At 45.1% G+C, this 23,976-nt stretch overlaps 2 protein-coding genes across 5 annotated transcripts in view; one reads left to right on the plus strand and one right to left on the minus strand.

Annotated features, from left to right (window-relative positions):
* Positions 1-1,176: 1,176 nt before the first annotated feature.
* On the plus strand, positions 1,177-20,949 carry LOC309326717 (caspase-8-like). The gene is made up of 11 exons (XM_081835648.1): positions 1,177-1,466; positions 4,664-5,007; positions 5,856-5,955; positions 7,902-8,037; positions 10,114-10,178; positions 12,002-12,035; positions 12,745-12,816; positions 13,796-13,869; positions 16,897-17,008; positions 17,965-18,493; positions 20,345-20,949. Exons 2-11 carry the CDS (start codon positions 4,694-4,696, stop codon positions 20,508-20,510), a joined length of 1,602 nt encoding a protein of 533 aa, XP_081691774.1. The 5' UTR covers positions 1,177-1,466; positions 4,664-4,693; the 3' UTR covers positions 20,511-20,949.
* Positions 20,505-23,976, minus strand: part of FLACC1 (flagellum associated containing coiled-coil domains 1) — a 39,323-nt gene continuing 35,851 nt past the window's right edge. For all 4 annotated transcript variants that reach the window (XM_081844752.1, XM_081844751.1, XM_081844753.1 and 1 more), the window contains one exon: positions 20,505-23,018. In XM_081844752.1, the coding sequence (XP_081700878.1) occupies positions 22,940-23,018 (79 nt within the window). In that variant the 3' untranslated portion in view covers positions 20,505-22,939. The remainder of the gene's footprint in view (positions 23,019-23,976) is intronic.

The raw sequence follows: 23,976 nt of genomic DNA on the forward strand, positions 1-23,976 counted from the left end.
CCAGCACCATAATTTAAAAGCATCAATTCTTTGGCGATCAGCCTTCTTTATGGTCCAGCTTTCACTTCCATACATCACTACTGGGAAAACCATAGCTTTTACTATACGGACCTTTGTTGGCAAGGTGATGTCTCTACTTTTTAAGATGCTGTCTAGGTTTGTCATTGCTTTTCTCCCAAGAAGCAGGCGTCTTTTAATTTCGTGGCTGCTGTCACCATCTGCAGTGATCATGCAGAATGTAGGCACCCTATATATAGAAATGAGCAAACCAGTGATATTTTAGGGAGCAGGCTAGCAGGCGGGGCCCATTACTTACATCCTAGGAGCCTACACAACACAAAACACTGTTGCTGTATGTAGGTTTTATTTCATTTTTTATCTTATATTTTGGAAATGTACATCCAGGTTTTTTTCCTTTAAATTTTTGGGGGCCCCTAAGAGAGTGGGGTCCTAAACTATAGCTTGTTTAGCTTACACATAAATCCGGCATTGATGGGTGATTAGGTAGGACGTTTAGGTCCCGTCCCCCCCAGGAATCGTGAGAATTCAAGGACATCTGCTGTCGATTTGATGGATTTGACTTTTTACCTTTATCTCAGAAGGATCTGGCTTGAAGGTGGGGAAGGTGGTTTGGGAAACTTGCCCGGGCATGTTTGGTTTTAGGGGAAAGGGAAATTGCCCCGGTGAGAGTTCCCTAACTTATCAAGCATGTGTCGTCGACCCTCCCGGCACTCACCCCCCCAAGGCTGACGACTCCCTAGCAATGTTTAAAAAGTTTACCAATGTTTAGCAAGCTTAAAAGTGGCCAGCTCTTAAACATACGCCATTTCAACAAATCTCACAACCCAACAACAACAACAACAAAGAATGCTTTACGTTTCCAGTACTGAGCGCATTTTAAATGCACGTTTTGCAAAAAAAAAGCAACCAACAAGCTCCCAGGAGCAAGGAAACAATCACAGGGGGCTCCTTCCCATCCTTCCGTGTCTTATTGCAAAATTAAGAGAAGGCGGCGATTTCTTTAAAGGGAAACGCAAACTAGCAGCAAAGCCCTTCTGTGCGGGGAACGTCCCTGTTTATTGCAACATCCAGCGGCCGCTTTCTCAGGGAATTCCCGTCAAGCAGGCGGAAATAATGTTATTTTTAGGGCCGTAAGAGTTGAGTGGGTGGCGCTTCCTTGTCTACGTGCAGCCGCGCAAGGCAAGACGAAGCAAGGGAGCGATGATCGGACCAGGAAATTCAAAAAAATTGCAGGAGGCAGCGTGGAGCGGCGGCTGCGCGATTCCTCTTTGCTAAACTCCGTGGGAATCGGGGCGAAGTTGGGCGAAGTTTCCTCCGCCGCTCCGATCCTGCGCCTTGTTTTGTTTTCCTTTCTCCGGCATCTGAACTTTATAAGATCTCAAAGCCCAGAAACTCATGTTGAAAGATCGGGAGGCCTGGCTGGGTGTCTTCTTTAGAAACAAAAAGTAAGGTTTTTTTTGGGGGGGGGGAGGTTTGCGCTGCCAACTGCCCGGAGATCTGCGGGTGAAAAGTGTGTGTGTGTGTGTGTGTGTGTGTGTGTGTGTGTGTGTGTCCAAATCTAACAATTAATCATAATCGCAATTAAGCTGCTTGCACCCCACCTTCCGACGGCGAGCCGCCCCTTTTCCAGGAAATCAGATTATCTCGTTTTCCCATCCACCAGGCACCGCTAAGTCAATAGCAAAGCGAAACTAGGATAGCCTGGCCGTGACTTCTCAGAAGTAAGTCCTGTTGACTTCAGGGGGACTTACTCCCAGGTAAGGGGTTAGAAGGCAACCAGCAGTGGCGTAGCGTGGGGGGTGCAGGGGGGGCCGGCCGCACCGGGCGCAACATCTGGGGTTAGGGCAAATCCACGGGTTAGGGGGCGCAAATCCACGGGTTAGGGGGCGCAAATCCACGGGTTAGGGGGCGCAAATCCACGGGTTAGGGGGCGCAAATTACTTGCCTTGCCCCGGGTGCTGACAACCCACGCTACGCCACTGGCAACCAGTAAAGGGCTACAGTGCTACACCAAGTTGTGCCCCGTGGGCCAGGATCTTTCCTGCCTCCGTTACCACCTAAGATGAAGAAAAAGCTTAGTTCATCAAAATCTGCTTACATTTGCATCTACATAAAAGATAGGTTGGTTGTTTTTTGAGGGGGGGCACATTATTTTTATAATCAGGTGGCACTTTAGACACCATCTTAGAAGACACTTTTTTTCCTCAGATGGCTTAAGATGGCAACTCCCCTCTTCCGGTTTTTCTTCATACAGAAAATTATTAATCAACCGATCAAAATGTGCCGTCTGGCTTATCAGGAGCGGCCTTTATTTTATTTTTATTTTTAGTTGGCCGGAAGTGTTATTTGCTAAAGACAGGGTTTGTCGCTGTCACATTTCCTCTTGTCTCCAAAAAATATGTTCACCCACACAAGCCCACTCAGGCAACGGATCTCTTAAAAGCAAAAACCCAAAAATCCGGCCCCAAACTCGCACAGGAAACATTTCAAATGCTTTTTCCCAAACAAGTACATACAGCCCTTGAAAGAATCACACATGCAGGTCTCCCAAATACTTTCCCCAAACACTTAACATGTGTTTCTCTGCTTTTTTAAAAACACACACTCACACACAAATACTGTCCTTTGGCTTTCGGGAAGAAGAAAGTAAGATAGGAAGCTAGAGCTTGCATATGAAAAGTGAAATAAACCAAACTTTAAAAATTTGCAAAAATCAGGAGGCTTAAGGGGCCCTGGGAGATGCCAGGGGACTGTTTTGGGGTGCCCACATTGAGCAGTTTGTGGCCCGAGCATTTTCTGAGCCCGTTCATAGGAAATGACAGGTGCCCTTCACCCTGGAGCCCAACCTTCTCTTATAAGTTCAAAAGGACGTTTGAACAATAGAATTGTATAGTTAGAAGTGACCCCCCCAAGAGTCCTTTAGTTCAAACCCTGCAATTCATGGACCTGGAAAGCCAAGTATTGGGCTGTCGTATGCGCCGGGATGAAGGGACGCAGGTGGCGCTGTGGGTTAAACCACAGAGCCTAGGACTTGCCAATCAAAAGGTTGGCGGTTCGAATCCCTGCGTCGGGGTGAGCTCCCGTTGCTCTGTCCCTGCTCCTGCCAACCTAGCAGTTCAAAAGCACGTCAAAGTGCAAGTAGATAAATAGGTACCGCTCCGGCGGGAAGGTAAACGGCGTTTCCGTGCGCTGCTCTGGTTTGCCAGAAGTGGCTTAGTCATGCTGGCCACATGACCCAGAAGCTGTACGCTGGCTCCCTCGGCCAATAAAGTGAGATGAGCGTCGCAACCCCAGAGTCGGACACGACTGGACCTAATGGTCAGGGGTCCCTTTACCTTTACCTTTACCTATGCACAGGGATGTGAGAGCACATCCCATGAAACTTTCAGGTAAGCTTGTTGAGGACTGTGTTGTTGTTGTTGTTGGGCTGCCAGATATTTTCTCTGGCCTGGTTCCTTCTTTCGGGCCTTGATTCTGCTGCATTAGAGAACTGGTGAATTTCTTAATCAGACTTTTATCTCCAGACTGAAAACCAACAGTTGGTTCTTATTCATGCCTTACAACTTAATTCTTTGTTGGTTTCTTTCTTTTTTTACTTATTGTTGTGCATTATTTTCTATTTAAAAGACCCAAAGTTTTTCGTGTGGTGGATTAGTAAGGTAAAGGTAAAGGGACCCCTGACCATCAGGTCCAGTCGCGAACGACTCGGGTTGTGGCGCTCATCTCGCTTTATTGGCCAAGGGAGCCGGTGTGCAGCTTCCGGGTCATGTGGCCAGCATGACTAAGCCGCTTCTGGCAAACCAGAGCAGCGCACGGAAATGCTGTTTACCTTCCCACCAGAGCGGTACCTATTTATCTACAGTGGTGCCTTGCAAGACGAAAAGAATCCGTTCCGCGAGTCTCTTTGTCTTGCAGTTTTTTCGTCTTGCGAAGCAACCCTATTAGCGGCTTAGCGGATTAGCGCTATTAGCGGCTATTAGCGGCTTAGCGGCTTAGAAAAAAGGGGGGGAAAGCGAAAAAAATCGCAAGACTCGCAAGACGTTTTCGTCTTGCAAAGCAAGCCCATAGGGAAATTCGTCTTGCGAAGCGCCTCGAAAAACAGAAAACCCTTTCGTCTAGCGGGTTTTTCGTCTTGCGAGGCATTCGTCTTGCGGGGCACCACTGTACTTGCACTTTGACGTGCTTTCGAACTGCTAGGTTGTCAGGAGGTGGTGGATTACATTCCCAAATTAACTTGATACGGTGACCCATTGAGTCATTGTCACATGAATTCTGGGCTTGAGGTCTTCAAGCAGGTGTCTGTTTCTTGCGTTTTAACAGAATTTGTTTCAGGCATCCTATCAAAAAATTACTTGACACCCCTATTGAAGTAGAATTTGTTGACATAGCATTTGCAAAGTTATTCACAGGGTTTGTTTGTGTGTGTGTGAATTTAAGAACAGGATATTTCTTCATAAGACTGCAGGATATTGCTTCATAAGCTATAAGCATTTATTCTAAAAAAACAACAACATACAAGTACACAAGAAGTGTTTGTTATATCTAACTGAAATAGCTGCTGCGATTTCCTTTGGCATGGTTTAGATCCCAGTTTTTACTTAATTCCCAATACTACTTCTCTCCCTTTTCTCTCCCTTCTCAGAAATCTTAGCGCCTGACAAAAGCCGCCATCATGATTAAATCCGACAGTAGAAAGCTGACCCGTAATCTTCTGGAAATTGATAAGAACCTGGGAAGCGAAGATTTGGAGGCTTTTAAGTTTTTTTGCATTGATTTCATCCCCTGGAAGAAGTTGGAAACTGTGGAGTCGGCACACAATCTTTTCCATTATCTCATGAACGAAGACATACTAAACGAGGAGGACAACTTTATAGTAGCAGAACTTCTTTACAGAATTAAGAATATCAGCCTGCTGGCGAAGCTTGACTATACCAAAGATGCAGTTGAAAAAGATCTGCCTCGAAGAGGGAGAGTATCTGAATATCGGTGAGTCTTCCATTTCTGAAGATGCCGTTCTGCTTGAAAAACATTGGCTGATATGTTCCCTTCCTTCTGGTGGGCATAAAAACATATTTATTTATTTATTTATTTATTTATTTATTTATTTATTTATTTGCTAGCTGTTTGGTGGGGAGACCTTGAACCTGGACAGCTGCCACCAGAGACTTCTGGTTCTGTGGATGTTTAGGTTGGGTGGTGCTGGTTAGGAAGCCAGGTTTCTAAGACTTAGATCAGGGGGTTGTCAACCTGATCCCTAACGCCCACTAGTGGGCGTTTCAGGATTCTAGGTGTGCGGTAGAGGGTTCTATGGCACAAGCTGAATCCTCCTTCCATCGAGCACTGGTGGGCGGTAAGGACATTTTACCATCAGGAAAGATGCATTAGTGGGCGGTAGGTATAAAAAGGTTGACTATCCCTGGCTTAGATAGGTAAAGGGTAAAGGGACCCCTGACCATTAGGTCCAGTCGCGAACGACTCTGGGGTTGCGACGCTCATCTCGCTTTATTGGCCGAGGGAGCCGGCGTACAGCTTCCGGGTCATGTGGCCAGCATGACTAAGCCGCTTCTGGCGAACCAGAGCAGCACACGGAAACACTGTTTACCTTCCCACCAGAGTGGTACCTATTTATCTACTTGCGCTTTGACGTGCTTTCGTACTGCTAGGTTGGCAGGAGCAGGGACCGAGCAACGGGAGCTCACCCTGTCGCGGGGATTTGAACCGCCGACCTTTTGATCGGCAAGCCCTGGCTCTGTGGTTTAACCCACAGCGCCACCCGCGTTCCCCTGGCTTAGATAGTAATCACAAAATTGCCTCACCAAACTCTTGTCACACAGGCAGATGCTGTATGATTTGTCAGAAGGGTTCACTAAGGAATGTGTGAAGACTGCTGTGTTCTTTCTGAGGGACCATATCCCAAAGAAGCAATCCACTGATGTAAGTAAAGAGTAGGTAAAGGTAAAGGTACCCCTGCCCGTACGGGCCAGTCTTGCCAGACTCTAGGGTTGTGCGCCCATCTCACTCAAGAGGCCGGGGGCCAGCGCTGTCCGGAGATACTTCCGGGTCACGTGGCCAGCGTGACAAAGCTGCATCTGGCGAGCCAGCGCAGCACACGGAAACGCGGTTTACCTTCCCGCCAGTAAGCGGTCCCTATTTATCTACTTGCACCCGGGGGTGCTTTCGAACTACTAGGTTGGCAGGCGCTGGGACCGAACGACGGGAGCGCACCCCGCCGCGGGGATTCGAACTGCCGACCTTTCGATCAGCAAGCCCTAGGCGCTGAGGCTTTTACCCACAGCGTCACCCGCATCCCTAAGTAAAGAGTAAGGGCTTTTAAAAATAGTTCCATTCTAGTGGGCTGGGGGAAATGCCCAGAAAGATTGTGACTGTACTGTGATGGTCAGTGTGAGAGTTAAGGAAAGGAGCTGTAGGACAGCCTTCCCCAACTTGGTGCCCTCCAGATGTCCTGATGGGGCTGCTGGGAGCTGTAGTCTGTGACTTCTGCATTCGGGTAAACTTTGGATCATGTCACCGAGTAAAGAGAAAGAAGAAGCCCATTTGAGCATGTGTGTTGCTTCTCTGTCACGGACAACTTGCAACATACACATGCATGTTCATTATGGGATAAACTCACTGTGTGAAAACATGGCAACTTGCACATATTTATATTATTTTTACATTTATGTAAAGGTAAAGGGACCCCTGACCCTTAGGGCCAGTCGTGGCTGACTCTGGGGTTGTGACGCTCATCTCGCTTTATTGGCCGAGGGAGCAGGCGTACAGCTTCCGGGTCATGTGGCCAGCATGACTGAGCCGCTTCTGGTGAACCAGAGCAGCTCATAGAAACGCTGTTTACCTTCCCGCCAGAGCGGTACCTATTTATCTACTTGCACTTTGATGTGCTTTCGAACTGCTAGGTTGGCAGGAGCAGGGACCGAGCAACGGGAGCTCACCCTGTCGCAGGGATTCGAACCACCAACCTTCTGATCGGCAAGTCCTAGGCTCTGTGGTTTAACCCACAGCGCCACCTGCGTCCCTCTTACGTTTATATAGTTACCCCATAATGGAAGTTATCTGGGCGGCTCACAAAGCAATAAATAAACGAAACATTAAAATATTGCATAGAATATTGTATAAAATTCTCTCTCTTCCATCTGGGTGGGTTTGTCCACTCTGGGTGGCTCCCAACAGAATAAAAAAAACACAATAAAACATCAAAATTTAAAAATGTCCCTAAAGAGGGCTGCCTTCAGATGTCTTCTAAAAGTCAGATAGTTGTTTATTTCCTTGACATCTGATGGGAGGGCGTTCCACGGGGCGGGCGCCGCTACCGAGAAGTCCCTCCGCCTGGTTCCCTGCAACCTCGCTTCTCGCAGGGAGGGAACCGCCAAAAGGCCTTCGGCGCTGGACCTCGGTGTCCAGGCTGAACAATGGGGGTGGAGATGCTCCTTCAGGTATACTGGGCCAATAACAACTATTACAAATGTGACTGGGAATGACCCTGGAGAGGAGGAACGTTAGAGAGTATTGAGAAGGTTGGGCCTGCACTGGTTTGGTTTCACTGACTAAAGAGTTAACTTGTACTGACACTTTTTTAAAAAAAATTGCTGACCTACACTTGACTCTGGCTGCTCCTGATACCATCTGAGATGCTCAGTGTTTAAAAAAAGACTAGGTCTGTAAAGTTGCAGGGATTTGTTTGGCCTGTTCTGTGTTGGCTTTCAGAATAATTTCGTCACTTTGGTTGGGGAGCACAGGAAACACATGGGAGTTTGTTGTTGCTGAGAAACACTTCTCTTAAAATGTAGAAAGACTTGGTGATTCCTGGCTGGGGCGTGAGATATAAGCAAGGACGCAGCTATTGTGTTTACTTTTTCTCCTAGTCTGCTCTAGAACTGTTGACTTGCCTGGAGAAGCAGTGCCTTATATCGGAGACCAATATCTCTCTGCTGGAAGAAACCTGTCAGAAGATATCGCCCGAACTCCTGAAAATACTGGCAGCATATAAAGAAAGACAAGGTGTCTAATTTTGAGTAGATCATCTCCTTACAAATTGACCAAAATGAACTTACCCTAGTTGTTCCTCTTATCTTATCAGACAGTAGCTACTGCCGTTGTCTCGTGTAGGTTGATAATGGCAATGCAACTAAGGCCCAATTTAAAAATGGGTATGTGTTAGATTTGGCCTTGCCAGGTTCGCTGTAAAGTGGGGTAGAAGAGGGCTAAGTTTTTATAACAAGAAGAGGCATCAGGGAGAAGAGCACAACACACTTTCCTCCCTTTTAGAAGGGGGGGAGTTAACCCCCTTCTAAAAAAAAAACCCTCTATAGCTGGATCGGCAAATTCATTGGTTACTTTTCACCTGTGTTTTAAATCTATGAATCAGTGTTCTATCATTCACTTTTTCTGATCCCAATTTGTTCCTTTTTTATTATTTAATCATGGGATACATTTCCTTTTTGTTTAATCTGCCTTAAGAAATCTTGAACTCATTCCTAACTCGCTCCTGCTTTCCCCGCTGACTTTCTAACATGAATTCTTCTCATCCATGTGAGATGTGAATGTTGAGACGGAAATGGGGTTGTGGAGATGAATGCCCTGTAGTTTGGGCGACTTGCTCAAGACCACTCGGCTATCTATCTCGCTTCTTTGTATGTAAACAGGAATAATAATGCTCTGTGTTCAGGGTAAATCAAATACCTATCATCAGCGCTATGGCTGGGGGCAGGGATGGCGAGGAATGTGTGGTTGTGGCGATCACACAGGGTCCCCGGACGTTTGACGGTCTATTGATCCCTGTGCCACCACTGGGATTGCTTCCCCTTTGCCACCAACTCGTTTCTCTCAGGTACACACGGAGTCCAGACAGTTTTTAACATTAAACCAAATAAACAAGTTTATTTTATAAGCCTTAACTAGTTTATGGTTTCAGATAATTTTTCTTGTCAGTTTCTTAATACTAGTTTCCTTACCGGCCTATACCTTCCTAATAACTTCTAACTAATGATCCCAACTGTCTTATCTGACTCCTCATAACAGATTCTCTCACTCTCTCACATCAACCTATCCCAACCCACAGGCGTATCCTCACTCTCCCTTCTCTAACACCTGACTGACCCTCACCAACACTAACTCTATCTCTAACTCCTCCCCTTGGGTTCCCACTTGCCAATCACTTCACACTCATTTAACCCTTTCCTTATGACCCAGCATGATGTCACCTAGGAGGGCAAACGCCGCAGTGGTCCTTCAGAAGTTTTGGTCTTGAGCTTCCATAAGACCCAGCCATAATGCTAGTGATCATAGGATTGTAGAGGTAGAAGGGGACCCTTAAAGTCATCTAGTCCAATCCTCTGCAGTTCAGGAATCTCAGCTAAACTAGGAGTGTTTGGAGTTGCAGACCGGCAACATGGGCCATGCTGGCTGGGTCTGGTGCAAGTTGGGAGACCAACAACATCTGAATAATAATAATAATAATAATAATTTTTATTTATATCCCGCCCTCCCCAGCCGAAGCTGGGCTCAGGGCAGCTAACAACAATAAAATAATACAACATTCTAAAATCATTTCATTAAAATTAATTCAACTCAAATTGATGGCAACCATTAGGCTAAAGTTCTGTGAAGATTACCAAATGAGGGAGTCAAGCTGTGCCCTGGCCAAAGGCCTGGCAGAACAGCTCCGTCTTGCAGGCCCTGCGGAAAGATGTCAAGTCCCGCAGGGCCCTTGTCTCTTGTGACAGAGTGTTCCACCAGATCGGAGCCACAGCCGAAAAAGCCCTGGCTTTGGTTGAGGCCAGCCTAACCTCTCTGTGGCCTGGGACCTTCAGGATGTTTTTGTTTGAAGACCGTAAGTTCCTCCGTGGGACATACCAGGAGAGGTGGCCAAATGGAGACAGGCTGTGCAAAAGCCTTCCATTCTGTTCTGTTTGTTGATAGTTGACTACCTAGAGCTCCCTCAGCTTAATCCTTACAGCAGACTTTTAGGACCAGTCATCTATACCGATTATTCCTATTACGTAGTTTAGTTCTTGCTAGGCAAAGGAAGACATGACTCTCATCCTTTTTTGTTCTCTCATCCCTTGTAACCGGCAGAGTCTAAAGAACAAAGCACGGAATCTCTGCCCTCTCCTGGCGCTGGTGGATTTTATTTACTCAAGGTATGCTGCAAGAAAATATTTCCTTCTATCTATCATTTTGTTATATAGTGGTACCTCTGGATGCGAACGGGATCCGTTCCGGAGGCCCGTTCACATCCTGAAGCGAACGCAACCTGCGCGGGTCGCGATTCGCCGCTTCCGCGCATGTGTGTGATGTCATTTTGAACGTCTGCGCATGCGCGAGTGGTGAAACCGGGAAGTAACGCACCCCGTTACTTCCGGGTCGCCGCGGAGCGCAACCTGAAAATGCTCAACCTGAAGCTACTTCAACCTGAGGTATAAACTGTACACCATTTGATTCCCCACCCCCAACTTTGTGTAAATTGATTGCTGCTTTCAGGGGTAGTCTACGATGTTTTCGGACCTGGTTCCCACTTAACCCCATCAAGCAATACGTGACCCTTATTTGTTTGTTTATGGAAAGAAGGGTGGGGTGGGGGTATCTGTGTATTCACACACAAAAACTTTTTTATATATTATAAAATGCATATAGACACCCCCCACACACAACAGTGGAGGGACAGGTCAGTGTTGCTCATTTGGCTCTTGTCTTGCTACTGGATTGGTAGCTATTTTTTAAAATTCACACAAAGTGGAAATAGTTTAACCATACTGCATTTTGTGCATGGTCCGTTTTTATGCTTCTCTTCTTAGGTGTACTTAGTTAGATGCCTTCATTCATTTTGGCTTATATTATTTTTACAACTCCATTCACATTTTATTTTACAACTCCATTCACATTTATAATCACAAATAATAGAAATAACACAAGATTCTTCCGAATCTCAAGACTTCCCTCCTCCCCTCCATGGGTACTTTACATAACTTTTTAAACTACATATTATAAGTCCATCTAATTTACCCTCCTCCATTGTATCCAAAGTCTGTGTAACATTGCAAGAGTTATTCAAAACCTGCCAAAGAGTTCAAGTGTTTACAGCGATCTTTCCAATATAATGAAAATTTGTCCCATTCTTTATTGAAGTTTTGATCCTCCTGGTTTCTGATTTTCCCAGTTAGCCTTGTCATCTCTGCATAGTCCAATAATGTTGGTGCTACTGATCTGGATAGAAACCTGTCTTGTGTGCTGTCCTTTGTTGCCTCTTTGAGCGCAACGATTCCCCTTTGTAGTTAATTGTCTTTGCTGCATCTAAGCACCATTCCGTTGTAGCAGAAGCTACTGCTAATACCCCACCTTTCCTTTTCAGAAGGCTGCAATTAGTTTATCAGGATGTGCAAAGGTGCATGGATGTTATTAAGCACATTTAGTGTATAGAAATTATTTCAAACTTTGAGCTCTCATGTATGCGCAGAAGAGGCACACAGATTAACACTGTGACACATCAGTGGTGGCACATCAGCCAGGGCCAAACGATGGCTTAGCCACAAGGGCACAGACTCAGAGAGGAAAATTGCAGCCTCTTCTCTCTGATCATTCTGCTGCTATGCTGAGCTAGAATCAAAAGTAAAGCTTGGTTACTGCTTGTGTTAGTCTGGTGAGGGCTAAACCATGAACCTATGTTCGGGCAACATGGTAATACAAACTGTGGTATAAGTTAGCAACTGAACACCTCGGCAGGAGCAAAGCAGCCACAATTTCCTTTATGGAAGTATGCGCATTCATATTAAGCCACAGTTTGGCTTGGTGTGATGCGCAAACTCGGCTGGTGATGAAGATGTAATTTAAAAAGAAGGATCAGAGCAGTTTAATGTGTCCTGACTAAATATCTTGTGATCAGATGCTTTTGGTCATGATCTTGTTGCTTTTCTCTTCTCTGCATGGAATATTTGCAAGTGAAATCTTTCTTTTGTTTCCCATACAGGGACTCTCTGTCAATGACCCACCAAGAAATCATTGTAAGTATTGAAAGGTCTTGCCTTCCTAATACGCATATTTAGATCTAAGGGTTGTCTTCAACTAAGTTTTACTCAGAGTAAACCCACTGAAATAAATGGACATGGCTAAGTTGTTGTTTTATAAATGGCACCCTTTTATTCTTTTTTTTAAAAATATGATTTTCAATTTTATACATTTCAGTAATTTTATAATCATTTTAACATTTCAAAACTTGACTTCCATCCCCCTATTTCTGCGGTTCCTTAAATTTATTTTTTATATTTTCTGCATATCCAAATTAACTTAGTTTGCTCATTTATTTGTCTACTTTAAATATATACTCTTATAAATCCAGCACCCTTCTATTCTTGATAATTCTGCTGACAAGAGGGCATGGGGGTTAGTGGTGGCAGAGTTGAGTACTTTTGTAGGGAGAAATGAACCGCCAGAAGGCCCTTGGAGCTGGACCTCAGTGTCTGGGCTGAACGATGGGGGTGGAGACGCTCCTTCAGGTATACAGGACCGAGGCCGTTTAGGGCTTTCAAGGTCAGCACCAACACTTTGAATTGTGCTCAGAAACGTGCTGGGAGCCAATGAAGATCTTTCAGGACTGGTGTTATATGGTCTCAGCGGCTGCTCCCAGTCAACAGTCTAGCTGCCACATTCTGGATTAATTAATTTATTATTTATACCACCTTTATACCACCTTTTCCTTTTCCTTCCAAACAGATCCCCGCACTGAAGAATCTGGGAGCATGAGGGAGTATGCTGGAAATCTGCACTCCTTTGGTGCAAGTCAAGGTGAGATGGGTCGTAGGTTCTTGCTTTTTTTGTTATTCTGAGCTGTTATCTGTGTAGGGGTCTGTGAGGTGTCTTTGATTGAATGTGCACAAAGGAAAAGAGAGATGATTGTCTGAAAGTGGCCTGTATATCAGCTTAGCAAGCCTCAAGACTAAGCAGGCTTGTGCCCTCAACGCCATCAGCCACTTCATTCCACACTTTGTTTGAGTTACAAACAAGCCAGGAAGCCTTTGATTAGCTTCCCGTTGAGATCTGAACAGGGAAAACTGATATGCAACTGAAGAAACCATCTTTAAACCATAGCTTCACATACTGTCGTGTTCAGAAGCCATGAACCGTGATTTCTCTGTTTGAACGCTGCGGGAAACTAGAGTTCGCCTGTGCAAAGCAGGGAATGAAGCAGGTACGCCTGGGAGCACGAGCCTCATTCACGTCTTGGCTTGTTAATAATAATAATAATAATAATAATAATAATAATAATAATAATAATAATAATTTATACCCCGCCCATCTGGCTGGGTTTCCCCAGCCACTCTGGGCGGCTTCCAGCAAACACTAAAACACAGTAACGTATTAAACATTAAAAGCCTCCATAAACAGGGCTGCCTTTAGATGTCTTCTAAAAGTTTGGTAGGTATTTTTCTCTTTGACATCTGGTGGGAGGGCATTGCACAGGGCGGGTGCCACTACCGAGAAGGCCCTCTGCCTGGTTCCCTGTAACTTGGCTTCTCGCATCGAGGGAACCGTCAGAAGGCCCTTGGTGCTGGACCTCAGTGTCTGGGTAGAACGATGGGGGTGGAGACGCTCCTTCAGGTATACTGGACCGAGGCCGTTAAGTGGAGAATTGGTTGTCTAAATGCAGGCATAGAGAAATTGATTTTGCATTTTTAAGGGGTTATTTTTGTCACACTTTTTTATTTTTTAGGCAGTGTTCTAACCAAAATCTGAACCCAAGTGCATCTCTGTATTTGCCTTGCAGATTTAAAAGCTGGAAATGTGCAAGATCTGAGTTTGCAACAGCCTGCAGGACAGGATCAGCTGAAACCAGCAGAGGTTTGGCTAAATGTTCTGAAGGGTTTATTGAATGCAACTAGCCTGTCCTTAAGCCTCATTCTGTTCATGTGCTTTAATAGTGGTAGCAGTAGAGCTTGAGACCAAAAACCTTGAACTCGGGTCCGTCTGTCCCCAATCAGTCACCTTTATTGGCATATTGAGAATACAAAAGCACATGGGTCAAAATATAAAGTTGGCATCTGTTCATAAAGAGAGATACCTTAAGATAGAAAGAGGCCTTCCTGCCAATGGAGCTTGGGACAACCAGGGGTAACCAGGATAGCTTTGTGCTGATCTACTGGAAAGGTTTGCCAGACAGGGATGGAGAACTCATGGTCCTCTGGATGCTATTGAACTCCCAACTCCAGCTGGTGGCACCATATGACTTCCAGCACAACAGTTGCGCCGGCAAAAGCTTCTGCAACAGGAAATATCGGCTTTGCAGCAATGTGTTGTGCAACCTGCCATTAGGACCATTCTGTAGTTAGAGAGTGGTACACAGGAAATGAGGGAGAAGTTAGTGAATATGTTTTTTTTATCAAACCAAATAGGCAATGGTGGCAGAATATTGAAAATCCCTCATTAAGAAATATAATTGAGATATGGGTGAAATATAAAGGAAAATTGAGACCAACAAATTCCCCGCTAACCCTGGTGGTGGTGATAGAAGACTTCCGAGTAATTTTTTTTAAAAAAAGGAAAGTGAAAGTGAAGAAAATACTTAGAATAAAGGATTGGGTGGAGAAAATGAGAAGCAAAGAACAAATAAGAGAAGTTCTAAGAGGAAGTAAAATAACTTGGTTTAACTGTATACAACTGGTGCAGTGGACAAAGAAGTGGTTAAGGGAAAACAAGAACTGCAAAGAATATACAAAATTTGAAAAAATGGTTCTAAAAGGGGGAGATAAAGAAGAAATTACAGTTATAAAAGGGGAAAACAGTGAAATTTATAAAATACTAGTAGAAATGGAAGATCAAGAATACAAATTAAAAGAGGTGTGGCAGATAGTCAAAGCTGGGGGGAAATATGGGAGAATAGTATGTTGAAAATGTTGTCTATACGAAGAAAAGAAAATTATTATAAATTAATTTGGAGATGGTATTTAACACCAGTCAGTTTAAATCAAATAAACAAGGAATATTCGGTATTATGTTGGAGGGGATGCCAGGAAACAGGGAGTTATATTCACATGTGGTGGGGGTGTAAATATGTAAAAAAAAAAAATGACAAAGGGTGTTTAAGGAGATAACAGAATTCACTGGGTTAAAGTTCACCAAAAGTCCAGAGGTAGCATTATTATCAATTTACAGTGGGGTGGAAGGTTTGCAGACTGTGAAGCACTTGCTCACAAATTTATTGACAGCTGCACAAATTATTATAGCTAGGAAGTGGAAGGGGCAAGCGGAGTATAAAATGGAAGAATGGTATAAAGAGGTGTGGGATATAGCTATTAATATGTGCCATTAAGTTAAGACAGGGAAAATGCAGGAGAAATGATTTTGAGGACATATGGAGGGTGCTTGTAGAATTTGCACTGTTAAAACAGAAAGGGGTCAAATCATCGCAAGAGGTGTTGAAATTTTGGGAGGTTAGATAGTTACAGTGGTATGGTCTCGGGTGTGGGGTGCATATTTTTATTCTTATTTATTTATGATTATTACTTTGTAAATAAATGTATAAAATGTAAATAAGTGTATAAAATATAAATAAAAGAATGAATTAAAAAAAGAAAAGTAAAACCATTCTGGCTAGCTGCCCTTCTCTTGCGCATGCCATTCTGCTAGCACTAATATAATACACAGTGGTACCTTGGTTCTCAAACGCCTTGGTACTCAAACAACTTGGAAACCTGAACACTGCAAACCTGGAAGTAAGTGTTCCGGTTTGCAAACGTTTTTCGGAAGCCGAGCATGCTCCATTTTGAGTGTTATGCTTCTGATCTGAGTGCAACGCTTCCAATTTGAGTGTTACGCTGAGGTCTGTTTTTGCTATTTCTGTTTTTGTGTCTCTTTTTTGTTTTTGTGACTTTGACCCAGTTCACCTACTGACATTGATTGTGTGACTGCAGTACATTGCTTATTGCTTTCATTTTATGGACCAGTGGTCTTGTTAGATAGTAAAATTCATGTTAAATTGCTGTTTTAGGGGTTGTTTTTAAAAGTCTGGAACAGATTAATCCGTTTTGCATTACTTTCTATGGGAAAGCGCGCTTTGGTTTTGAGAACCAAGGTACCACTGTACTGCTAAGGGACTTCAACAGCACACTGTTGACTCTCCAAGGAATTTGGTGTGGCGTAAGCCACCCTTGCGATGGGACGTGGGTGACGCTGTGGGTTAAACCACAGAGCCTAGGACTTGCCAATCAGAAGGTTGGCTGTTCAAATCCCCGCGACGGGGTGAGCTCCCGTTGCTTGGTCCCTGCTCCTGCCAACCTAGCAGTTCAAAAGCACGTCATAGTGCAAGTAGATAAATAGGTACCGCTCCGGCAGGAAGGTAAACGGCGTTTCCTTGTGCTGCTCTGGTTCTCCAGAAGCGGCGTAGTCATGCTGGCCACATGACCCGGAAGCTGTACGCCGGCTCCCTTGGCCAATAAAGTGAGATGAGCGCCGCAACCCCAGAGTCGGCCACGACTGGACCTAATGGTCAGGGGTCCCTTTACCTTTACCTTTACGCCACCCTTGCTAAGGTACCTATCCTAGCATTGCCCATGCTTGTGCACAAACAGCTTTTTCGCAGAAAGTCTTATTTTCTTGAGGAATCCCACAGGTATTTAAACTCACCTCCAGCCTTCAATCTAGGTTTAAGATCAGTGGTGCTGTTAGGGTTAAGTCTTTGGAGCAGAGATCCAGAGCACAGTTTGCCATAACGAGCAGTGTTTTTAAGTAAGCAACGTAAGGCACGTTACCGTATAAAGAGGGCTTCTATAAATCCAAAGTCTACCTAACAGTATCACTGCCTGAGATGATGTGAGATAGATAAAACAGATTGGATAAGATGATGATGTCTGACTTCCCCTTATTCCACAGGAGTCTGCCCTCTATAAGATGGACAGGTCTCGCAGAGGATATTGCCTTATTTTTAATAACGTCTATTTCAAGGGACATTTGAAACCCAGAGCAGGATCTCAAAAAGATGCCAGTAAGTGACTTGTCAAACATGTGTCTTGTCTCTCTTTAATACCTTTCAAAATAAGTGTTTTCATATACGTAGCAAGGAAGTTATTGTTGGTTTGCAAGTTTAATGTGGTTTCAGGGTACAGAAACCTTTCTGCGTTTATGGAAATGTCCAGAAAAGGTCCTTAGATTTTTGTACTCTTAAGTGCTGAAGAAACTTACGGGGTCTGAGAGCTTGGAGAAAACTCCTAAAACAACCATAACTTGTCTACTGAAAGCTGTATTCAAGGAGATGGGTGGCTTGGTGAAGATGTTTGGCATAGAAATTGCATAGAAATTGGCATAGAAATAAACATTTGGGTTAATCCTGTAGAAATGAGCAGGCTTTCATTGCTTTTTACAAACCTCTCCACAATGCAGTTTTCCTCATTCTGTACCTTACTGGAATGTGTTAGCCTTGGGATAGTCAATGTAGTTGTGATTATTGATGGAAAGCAAATACCGTTTTTTTTTTGCTCTATGACTCACTTTTTCCCTCCTAAAAAGTAAGGGGAAATGTGTGTGTGTCTTATGGAGCGAATGCAAGGCTGCGCAGCTATCCCAGGAGCCAGAACAGCAAGAGGGATTGCTGCTTTCACTGCGCAGCGATCCCTCTTGCTGTTCTGGCTTCTGAGATTCAGAATATTTTTTTTCTTGTTTTCCTCCTCCAAAAACTAGGTGTGTCTTGTGGTCTGGTGCGTCTTATAGAGCGAAAAATACGGTAATTTCTATATTAAACACTTTTATCAGTGATTGTATTGTATCAAATCTGTTTTACCCTAATGACAGTATAGAAATCCTGATTATAAAAGGTATAACTGGAAGCTGCCTTTATGGGATCAGGGTTTAAATTGATGCATCAAACTTTTTCTTGTTAAATTGGCACACCTGTTTTGTTGGTGTTTACTGCCATCTCTCTGCTCTCCCCCTTCTCTCTGACAGTGGAATTGGAAAGTGTGTTCAAATGGCTTGGGTTTGAAGTGAAAAAATATGATGACAAGACATCAGACGAATTTCTCCAACTTCTAAACGACTGGCAGTCTTCTAAAGACTGGAAAGACAGTGATTCTCTTGTGTGCTGCATTTTGTCTCACGGCGAATCTGGGAAAATTTATGCGGCGGATGGCTGTCTCATCTCCATCAATAAAATCACATCTTTCTTCACAGCCAAACAATGTCCTTTACTGGCTGGGAAGCCCAAACTGTTTTTCATCCAGGCTTGCCAAGGTAGCAAGCCACACCAACCTGTTTACCTTGAAGCTGACAATCACGAGTTGGGCTCCCCTGGAGCAGATGCCCAAACTTCAGGATTTATTCCGACACAACAGCAGATGACCTCAAGCATCCCCGAAGAGGCAGACTTCCTCCTTGGCATGGCCACAGTGGATGGTTATTTTTCTTACCGTGATGTGCAGCATGGCACATGGTTCATTCAGGTCCTCTGCGAGAAGCTGCGGGACCTGGTTCAAAGGTGATACTTTTACTTATTATGTGTGACAGTCTTTCTCGGCATTAACCTGGCATTTTGGATAAAATACATTGGATTGTACGTAACTAAGTCATAGCAGGCCCATTGAAAGCAACAGAGTTAAGTTACTGTATTTTTCGCCCTATAGTGCGCACTTTCCCCCCTCCAAAAATGAAGGGGAAATGTGTGTGCGTCCTATGGGGCGAATGCAGGCTTTCGCTGAAGCTTGGAGAGTGAGAGGGGTCGGTGCGCACCGACCCCTCTCGCTCTCCAGGCTTCAGGAAGCTATCCATAAGCCTGGGGAGCCCGCGGGAGTTCCCACAGTGCTCCCTAGGCTGCGGATAGCAGCCTGCTTGCCCGGAGCGCGGGGCGCACTGAAGCAGAGCGCCCCGTGCTTCGGGAAGCTATCCGCAGCCTAGGGAGCCCTGCGGGAGTTCCTGCGGCCGGGGGGGGGATAATTTTTTTTTCTTTATTTCCCCCCCAAAAAACTAGGTGCGTCCTATGGGCCGGTGCGTCCTATAGGGCGAAAAATACGGTAGCTCATTCCAGTGGGTCAATTTTGGTTGACTTTATATAAGCCTTCATGTTGGCTATTCCACTGAACGTTTTGAAAAACAGTCGGTACCTTGGTTGCCGAAAGCCTTGGAACTCTTACGTTTCAGTTCCAAACGTGTTCCGGTTTTCGGAAGCCGAACGTCCGACGCGGCTTCCGATTGGCTACAGGACTTTCCTTCTGCAGCCAATCGGAAGCTGCGCCTTGGTTTTTGAACGGTTCTCCCGGAACACTTTCTGTTCGAGAACCAAGATACGACTGTATAGACATTAGTTAATGTTGCATGGTGCTGTTAAAGAGAGGTGCTGCAGTTTCTCTGGGGAAAGCTAATTTCTCCTTTGTGTACAACATAGAGGGAGGGCATGCCCAGCTGGAAAGCTACAGGGCTCATGCCAGCCAGGTTAAAAGTGGCTGGTCAGACTGGTGCACCTCTACAAACATCGACTTAGGAAATGGTTCTGTCTGGGTCAGCCTACCAGCTTGGCCAATGACTTTCATGATGCAAAATCAGAGATGTTTGTGGTGCCGCCTTTGTTTTCCACAAGTTGGGAAACTGGCACCCTGCACGACATGAGACAAGCATCTTTTTGGACAGTACTAACTGCTGTTCGAGCTGCTGACTCATCCGATGGCAGACTATCCTCAGCCAAGGTGAGGCAGCAGGGTAGGATCCAGACCCCCCAAGCTATCCCTGATCTAGTAGGATAAGGCATCTTTAAGGGTGCTGTATTGAATATGCATGTGCACTCCTCTTGGTTTTGCCTTTTAAAGTTTGATAGGTTGAGTAGGAAAAAGTGGTGAGGACCACTAACTTTTTTCCTTTAAGGTAAAGGGTAAAGGGACCCCTGACCATTAGGTCCAGTCGTGGCCAACTCTGGGGTTATTGGCCGAGGGAGCCGGCGTACAAGCTTCTGGCGAACCAGAGCAGCGCACAGAAACGCCGTTTACCTTCCCGCCGGAGTGGTACCTATTTATCTACTTGCACTTTGACGTGCTTTCGAACTGCTAGGTTGGCAGGAGCAGGGACCGAGCAACGGGAGCTCACCCCGTCGCGGGGATTCGAACCGCCGACCTTCTGATCGGCAAGTCCTAGGCTCTGTGGTTTAACCCGCAGCACTACCCGTGTCCCTAAGTTTTTTCCTTTAGGACTAGACAAATGCACCTAACAAATTCTTGTTAGGCTTAAGGGATTTCAGAGTATCCTAAAGAAAAGTCCAGGACTGCAACAGGTTTTTTGCTTTTCTTCTTTAATGGTAACAATATTCCATTCTAATATATTTGCCTTCTCATTCTCTCTGCAGGCATGAAGATATCTTGTCGATTCTTACGGCAGTCAATGATGACGTGAGCAAACGTTCAGACAAAAATGGACTGAAGAAGCAGATGCCACAGCCAGCTTACACTCTCAGGAAGAAATTAATATTCCCAGTTCCTACTAATCCTCCTCCCAAGTCAAAACAGCTGTAGGGTTTTTGCTGCGGGTCGCTGACTGCTTGACAAGCGCTCTTGGTTTTTGAAAGAGTAAAGAAAGCACACTCCTGCCTTTCAAATAATCTTGCCCATGCTTTGAGCATCCCAAAGACTTCATCTGACGCCTGGAATGTACGTAGGAATAGTGAACAAGAAGTCATCTCATGTTCTCTTCACTGGAAGTGCAGAATGTACTTCAGCTGCCCGTGTACCATATTCACGCATTTCTAGATAAGTGTCTACAAATGGCATAGTCATCATGTATACATGCCCCCGCCCTCAAAGAACCGTGCAGGTTTTGGCAACTCTGAACTAAAGAGATCTTTGTCTGCTTCTACAACTGCCGCCACAGAAGCATCCTCTTGGCTGGTGTGGCCTCAATCCTGCCTTAATGCCCGATAAAATAGTTAGCTTTTTCTTATGAGTAACAGGAAAATGGCTGTGTCTGTGTGTGCTTTTCTTTTGGGGAAACAACCTTATGGGACAGAGACATGGAACCGGTGAAAAGCTAGCATATCTGTACAAGACTGAAAGCTGTGATAATAGGAACAGCTAACAGTTACACATCCACCCACTGCAACTAAGCTGAAATGAAAGCTAGTTCAGAAAGGATCAGCGAGTTGAAGCTCTGTTTTATGGCAGGGCATGCAGTATGCAAATATGACTTAATTATTATGTAGATAGCGCATAACTCTGGACATGACCTTGTGCTCAAGGCTGCAGCATTATTTTTTTTTTTAAAAAAAAATCCCATTAAGGCTAAAATTTCTGCTTAGCTCTCCCAAATTTAAATCAAAGGAGCTTGGATGTTACATTGTGCCTAGTTCAGTCATCTTGGTTTTTTTTTTTAATATGCTGCACCAATCCACCTGATTAATTACTTGGGATGAGATCACATACAGTGGTACCTTGATTTACGAACTTAATCTGTTACGGAAGTCCGTTCTAAAACCAAAGCATCTTAAACCAAGGCGTGCTTTCCCATAGCAGCAGGGGACTCAATTTACAAATGGAACACACGCTCAAAAGGAAGCGGAACATGTTCTGCTTCCAAGGCAAAGTTCACAAACCAAAACACCTACTTCCGGGTTTGCAGCGTTCTTAATCCTAGTTCATAAACTAAGCTGTTCTTAAACCAAGGTACCACTGTACTGAGAATGTCTGCATTATCTACCTGTGGCTTTTAGCTCAAGTTCTGTTACGGTGCCTTCATTACAAGGAACAGTTCAAATGTGAGATCACATGTACTCAAGTTCTGGAAAGTTCCAGCCAGAAGAGCTTCTATTGGCTGGTAAATTCTGATTAGGTTTGATTTCCTAAAAAGTGGGTTTTTCCTTTATTGAGTATTCTCCCCCCACCCCCAATGTCTGTGCACGTGTCCGCTAGTTATTCCTGGGTTATGTGTGTCAGGTATCCCTTAGGTTTGTATTAGAATCAAAGAAAAGCAATGTAGTCTACCTTTTATTTTCCCCATTCCCAACTTTATAGCAGTATTTTATTTGTACTGAGTACTTGATCTTTCAAGCTACTGTTTTTATATAATTGCAATTAACTACCTCACATGTTTTAAGGGTGGCACTGTGGTCTAAACCACTGAGCATTGGGCTTGCCGATCAGAAGGTGGGCGGTTTGAATCCCCACGACGGGGTGAGCTCCCGTTGTTCTCTCCCTGCTCCTGCAAACCTAGCAGTTCGAAAGCACACCAGTGCAAGTAGATAAATAGGTACCGCTCCGGCGGGAAGGTAAACAGCGTTTCTGTGCGCTGCTCTGGTTCGCCAGAAGCTGCTTAGTCATGCTGGCTACATGACCCGGAAGCTGTACGCTGGCTCCTTCGGCCTATAGAGCGAGATGAGCACCGCAACCCCAGAGTCGACGGCGACGACCTAATGGTCAGGGGTCCCTTTACCTTTACCTCACATGTTTTAGGTGGGCTTTATGGCATAAAACCTGATTCCCATTTTCTTGGCCTACCGGTTAGTGTGCTCCTGGTTCAGAGGTCGGAGTGTGCTTTTTCGCTCTTGCATTTCTGAATCTCAAGGGACATCCAATAAGGTCTGGGGACCTCCTGACCCAGACTGGTGCGACAATAAGGAGTTGTGGATGCTTACTACCTCTTGAGACTGGCTTAGGCCACAAGGTTCCTGACTGCCTGGCTTCAGTGTTGTTCCCTGAGCCAAAGGGGAAATTTGCAGGAGGGAACGATTATTGGTTTGCATTTTCTGTTCTCATTTTTATTTTCATGTTGTGAACCACTCTGTGATCTTCAGCTGAAGAGCATCAAGCAAATATAAACAAACACGGTACAAGATTGAAGTAAACAACAAATAATCTCCCTTTCTGACTACAGAATTGCATATGTGGCTTTAAATTCAGGGTTCTGGCAGTATGTCATGGTCAAACCTTGGTTGCTTTTTCCCTGAACACCCCTAGTCATATGCTTCATAGCTGCCCGATCGCTGGGTCCGTTGATTATAGATCTCTTCATTCTTTTCAATGAGCTTGCGCCTGGGGAGGAGATTAGTAGCATTAGACAATCTTTCTGCACTTATATACAGTGGTACCTCTGGTTACGTACTTACCGTATTTTTTGCTCCATAAGACTCACTTTTTCCCTCCTAAAACGTAAGGAGAAATGTGTGTGCGTCTTATGGAGAGAATGCAGGCTGCGCTGCTATCCCAGAAGCCAGAACAGCAAGAGGGATTGCTGCTTTCGCTGCGCAGTGATCCCTCTTGTTGTTCTGGCTTCTGAGATTCAGTATTTTTTTCTTCTTGTTTTCCTCCTCCAAAAACTAGGTGCGTCTTATGGTCTGGTGCATCCTATAGAGCGAAAAATACGGTAATTCGTTCTGGAGGTCCGTTCTTAACCTGAAACTGTTCTTAACCTGAAGTACCACTTTAGCTAATAGGGCCTGCTGCGCCACCGCTGCGCAATTTCTGTTCTCATCCTGAAGCAAAGTTCTTAACCCGAGGTACTATTTCTGGGTTAGTGGAGTCTGTAACCTGAAGTGTATGTAACCCGAGGTACCACTGTATATGCAACTACATACAGCAGGGATAGCCAATATGGTGTCTTTTATATACCGTATTTTTCACACTATAGGATGCACCGGATCATAGGAGGGGGAGAACGGGTGGGGGGGGGGAATTCTCCCCCTCTCTGCTCAGCGCCCCTTCAGCGAAGCGGCAGGAGAAACGGAGCCCCTTCCATTTCTCCTCCCGCTTCGCTGAAGGGGCTCCGCGCAGAGGGAAAACTGTGCAGCACCTCTCCAGCGAAGCGAAGCCTGGAGAGCAAGAGGGATTGGTGTGCACCGACCCCTCTCGCTCTCCAGGCTTCAGGCAGCTATCCGCAAGCCTTTGGAGTGCAGGGGGAACTCCTGCTGCGCTCCGAAGGCTTGCGGATAGCTGCCTGAAGCCCCCGGAGCGCAGCCTTTGAAGCCTCCGCAGAGCAGCGGGGTGCCTTCAC

This window comes from Podarcis erhardii, assembly GCF_964252035.2.
Source record: "Podarcis erhardii genome assembly, chromosome: 1".
Lineage (NCBI taxonomy): Eukaryota > Metazoa > Chordata > Lepidosauria > Squamata > Lacertidae > Podarcis > Podarcis erhardii.